The sequence below is a fragment of the Sander vitreus genome, chromosome 2 (assembly GCF_031162955.1).
Source record: "Sander vitreus isolate 19-12246 chromosome 2, sanVit1, whole genome shotgun sequence".
Lineage (NCBI taxonomy): Eukaryota > Metazoa > Chordata > Actinopteri > Perciformes > Percidae > Sander > Sander vitreus.
Window position 1 is genome coordinate 27,457,592 of NC_135856.1, and position 4,664 is coordinate 27,462,255.

General features: G+C 38.3%; 1 protein-coding gene across 1 annotated transcript; it reads right to left on the reverse strand.

Moving 5' to 3' along the window:
• Positions 1-721: 721 nt before the first annotated feature.
• LOC144530353 (lecithin retinol acyltransferase-like) lies at positions 722-2,468 on the reverse strand. The gene is made up of 2 exons (XM_078269897.1): positions 1,983-2,468; positions 722-877 (listed from the first exon to the last, which is right to left on the reverse strand). The coding sequence occupies exons 1-2, from the start codon at positions 2,466-2,468 to the stop codon at positions 722-724; spliced, it is 642 nt and encodes a 213-aa protein (XP_078126023.1).
• Between the last annotated feature and the right edge of the window lie 2,196 nt (positions 2,469-4,664).

Here is a 4,664-nt window from a genome sequence, read left to right on the forward strand (position 1 = left end):
AAATGATACTGTATTCCATGAAGAAGAAACTTACTGCACTTTGTCCAAGCCAATCTTTTAGCTAGAACATGTTATAAGTGTAGTACCACACGGAAAAGCATTCACGACAACACCAGTCTACATACAGTACACCTTCATATTTATACACAGGGCAGACTCTTTTTTCCAGATACAGTATCTCTGTTGAGCTTCATCTCAGTCTTCTGGAGTTTGCCACTGTGCTCAGTCAAAGTCCATTTAAAATCTATGCTACTGGTAAACGAGAAAAAAAGATGTATAGCAGCATGACCGTTACTATCAATCAACTATCAAGGACAAGACAAATAGAACATCAGTTAATATATATTTTTAACATCGGTTACTGCTTAAAGCAACACTAGAGAACTTTTCCCACTTCGGTCCCCCTACAGGTTGGAAGCGGAATTGTTCATTACATTACATTGTCCAGTTCATTCGAACTACAGATCCGCTTCTCGATCTGGCAAACTTGCATAATGTAACGTAATGGACAATTCCGCTTCCAACCTGTAGGGGGACCGAAGCGGGAAAAGTTCTCTAGTGTTGCTTTAAAGAAGGTAAAACGTAAAATATTGACATTTCTATTAAAGTGAACACCTTTGTTTCATAATGCCTTTAGTCACACATCTAAACCACAATAATTCATTTCAGCTTCCACCAGAGTGTTAAATTAGTCTTTCTCGTGAGCCGTCTTAACAGTCCATTAGGCTGCCATCCAGATGGTGAATGAGATGAGCAAGGTCAGTAAAACTGTCAGTGATGTCACACAGCCCAGATACAGCATGGTTCCTATACCACACAGTGCAGTCAAATAGGCACTCATCCTGCTGCAAACAATCTTCCGTACAGTTGTGCAGAACTAAAAAAAAGAGTGTGGGAATTAGACAGTGATGAGGCTAAGTAAATCACAAATTAGCTGTGTAGAGGTCTGCTATCAAAGGTAAGGCGTTCATTACCTCCAGATCAGCAGTAGGTTGGGCATAAAGTAACACTAGATGGAGCTACTTGCCTCTTGAATAAGTGAATTGTAATGTCCACTGCTGAAGCAAACAACTCTCTGCTGTGAAAATATCCTCATGTGACCAACAGTCCGAATTTCTGCCTTCAGTCACACTATGGATTAACATCACCTTACACTGACTGTTGCTTTAATTAAATCCGTGGAAATAAATGACGGCATTACATATGCTACACGTGCAATGAACCTTAAACCTTTGGATTTTGCTCGTGACCTTTCTCTTGCAATCGTCTCAAGGATACAAAAATAGAAAGACTTGTGAAGAATTAAAGATTTAAAGGTTACTCTGGAAAAACAAATCAACATTCCTTTTGTGACATGCTTTTGAACAAGCTACTCTTTATAGTCAGTATATTTCAAAACTTTTTTCTTTTGTATTTATCAGCAGACAGCTTATAGACTACACTTCATAGACTAATTCAATCATATTAGATGGAAGGTACTTTAATTGATCTCATGTTAAAGGAAAGGTTCATATATTTGTTCAAGTCCATACTGGCTGTGAAGAGATTTATTCCTAATGCAATTCCAATGTAAGTGATAGGAGAAAACATTTACAATCCTTGTTCCATTCAACAATGTGTTTCAATGTTCAGCTAAAGCTAATATAGTCTAAGGCTTCAGCAGTCTGACTTAGTCAAATGAAATGGTTATCTTCCAAAGTTACTGTATTGGTAGTATATATTGCCTTCCACTCTAGTTCAGAAAAACAAGTTTTTAAAGGGAAACAAAAAATAAAAAGACTAATTCTTGAGGAGACCTACAAAGTGGACAAACTCAGACTATTGAAGCCTTATATTAGCTTTGGTTAAACATTGGAATGCATTTTTACACAGGATTAGGACTGTGGCTTTGGTTAGAAAAGGATCTTCATACGGCTAGTATGGACAGAAAAATGTAAACTTATCTTTTAATTTTTCTACTGACAGGAGGCCAGAGACTCTACCTGGTACGTCTGGTAACTGATGGCCATTCCATATCTGCAGTACATGACATAGTGTTCACAGTTGTACCACAGTAAGCTGTAGGTGACAGAGCCCAGGAGTTTCTCAGCCCGTCTGGCCACCTCATCCCCGTCCAAAGGAGGCTGGCTGCACACCTTGTCCATGTGGTTGATCAGAATCTCTGAGCCATACGCAAAATCTGCCACAGAGTCCACTCTGACGCTGGCAACCTTAGTGATAACCCCCAGCAGCAGGCGGTTATTTGTTACCATCTTGGCAATTGCAGATTTATTCTTGCTAATCACAGGAAGGATGTCTGGGATGAGATGAGCCACACGATTGTCTCCCAAGTAGATACCAAAATGTGTGAATAATGTCCTGGGGACTTCTAATAAATCACCACGCTTGTAGAGGGACAGGTCATGTTTGGAGTCGTCCTCCTTTTGCAAAGCTACATAGAACAAGTTGAGTATTTGGTAAAGAAACATGATGGCTGCAAGTGTGCTGCAGAGTGCTTGCCACTCATTTTATTTAAGTCGGAGTTGGGAGGGGCTAGAGCGGATCGTAGGATTAGATATTGGTCAATGTTTCAGTAAGATTTTGACAGAAATAAAGGAGCTTTCTCTAATCAACGTGCTGTGTAGTTGGATTTTGAAACTCAGGCCTTGTTGTATTGAGGTCAAGGGTTCTCATTAAGAAGGCTGACTTGGCAACCAAGTTAAATCCTCATTAGAAGGTCACTGACTATTGAGCCATCCTACCCAAATAAACAGCCTTTGTTTTTCGTGGACTACGTTGTTCTGCAGCACTTTCATTATTATTCAGCACTTTCCTGGACATTTAGAATTGTTTTATACATTTATCATATAGTTATAAAAATGCAATGACATGTGAAACATACTAAAAAGAAACTAAATCCATCACAATACAATGAAAAATGGCATAGGTGTAGTGCAGCCAAAATAAAAATACTTTATTTACTTACTTACTTACTTACTTTTTGGTTTATTTACGAGGGACAATAGACAGGCATTTACTGTCCCAGACTTAGCTCAATAACTACATTTCATCAGCAGTCCCTGAGCAGGCAAAGGAGTTATGGCATAAATACTGCTTGCATGAGGTTGATTGTAATGTTGTCATTATCACTCAGCATTTTTTGGAGCATATGTACACGGTACATTTACACACATAATCTATTACTGTTTTAGAAATCTGAGTCTCTCAATATGAAAATAGATGATGACATATCACACACATGAAGGCTAATTTAGTATGGAGAGTCACACTCACACAAGGCACACAAGTACAAATAAATTGTTTATTATACTTTTGTCATATTTACATTATATTATAAAATGCCACAATATTAAGATGTGTTGGCAAAAATGAAACACTCAAATTTATTCATAACTGTATTCCTATAACAAAAAATGTAAGTATTTCCCCACATTTTTATGAGATGACAAACATAAGTCAAATAGGAGACTATGAATGCACATATGAACACAAAATATTAAACAGTGTCTCCACGCTCTAATGAAAGCATAGTTGTAAAGAAGACTCATAAGGCATCGCAAGACTAGAGTGCACCATCCTGAAGAGGATTGAGGTCAGTCCTCGCCAAGTAAAAGGGCAGTTCAATTTGTTTTTGCAGGTTCTTGTGCTAAACTAGTCAAACTAGTTTTAAGAGCTTATTTTTCTTCATAGCCTACTATGTTGTTCACATAGAGCATATTCCAAAATAAAGCTGCTCCAACAACATAAAAATAACTGGTTGTTTTTTAGGTCTAATGGGAACTTGGAGGTGGCAGGGTACATATAAAGGCTCCAGGGGGGCCAATAGGGAGGTCAATGGGGGCCCAACAACAAAATGTGTTGACTCCAAACATGTTAATCCACACTCCCTCCCTCATCCTCCGCTCCTCTGGTGCCAACCTCCCGTCTCCCTCTGGAACTCTCTCCACAAACACATCTGTAACTGCACCAACCTGTCCATGTATATATCACAAGTCAAAACTTACTTTTTTTGGAGATGCTTTTTATGATTGATCCATGTGTGTGGATTTGTAAAGTGTGGATTTCTTTGTTTTTTTTCTAACTCTTTAAGTGTCTCTGAGTGTTGAGAGAAAGCAAATAAAATGCATTATTTTTATTATGATAAATGAGGATTTAAACACAGCATTGTTTTTTGTGGTAAGTTGCTACCATATAGCCTAAGCATGATGATACGCTCCTTAAGGTGCCAATATGGATTTAATACCTTGTTTACCTTATGCACTAATAACAATAATGATGCCATATACATGATCAATAACCAGAACAACATTTGAGACAGATATTTACTCCTGCACTCATTCACAGAAAAGAATGTTAAGGACTATACCTTCTCTGTTTGCCGGCTGGCTGCAACCCGTATCTGCAATATGTGACAAAGTGTTTACAGTTATACCACAGCAGACTGTATGGGATTGCTCCGATGAGTTTTTTTTGCAGTAGTTGCTAAATGCTTTCGCAAACACAAATGACAAACAATTTGTTCCCTTTAAAGGAGAATTCCCGGCCAATTTTACATTAATCTTGATCGCTATAGCTCATGCGAGTACTTTCGATAGAAAAAACCCTAAAACGGCAGTGGTCGGGGCAAGTTTTAGAGTGCTTTGTGCCTTTCTACAGACACAAAT

What these genes read in the sequence shown, in the direction of transcription:
- LOC144530353 (XM_078269897.1), bottom strand. Translation starts at nt 2,468, where the DNA reads ATGTTTCTTTACCAAATACTCAACTTGTTCTATGTAGCTTTGCAAAAG. An exon ending in TCAGTTACCAGACGTACCAG is followed by an intron (nt 878 to 1,982) that starts GTAGAGTCTCTG and finishes TCTTTTTTTTAG; the next exon opens with TTCTGCACAACTGTACGGAA.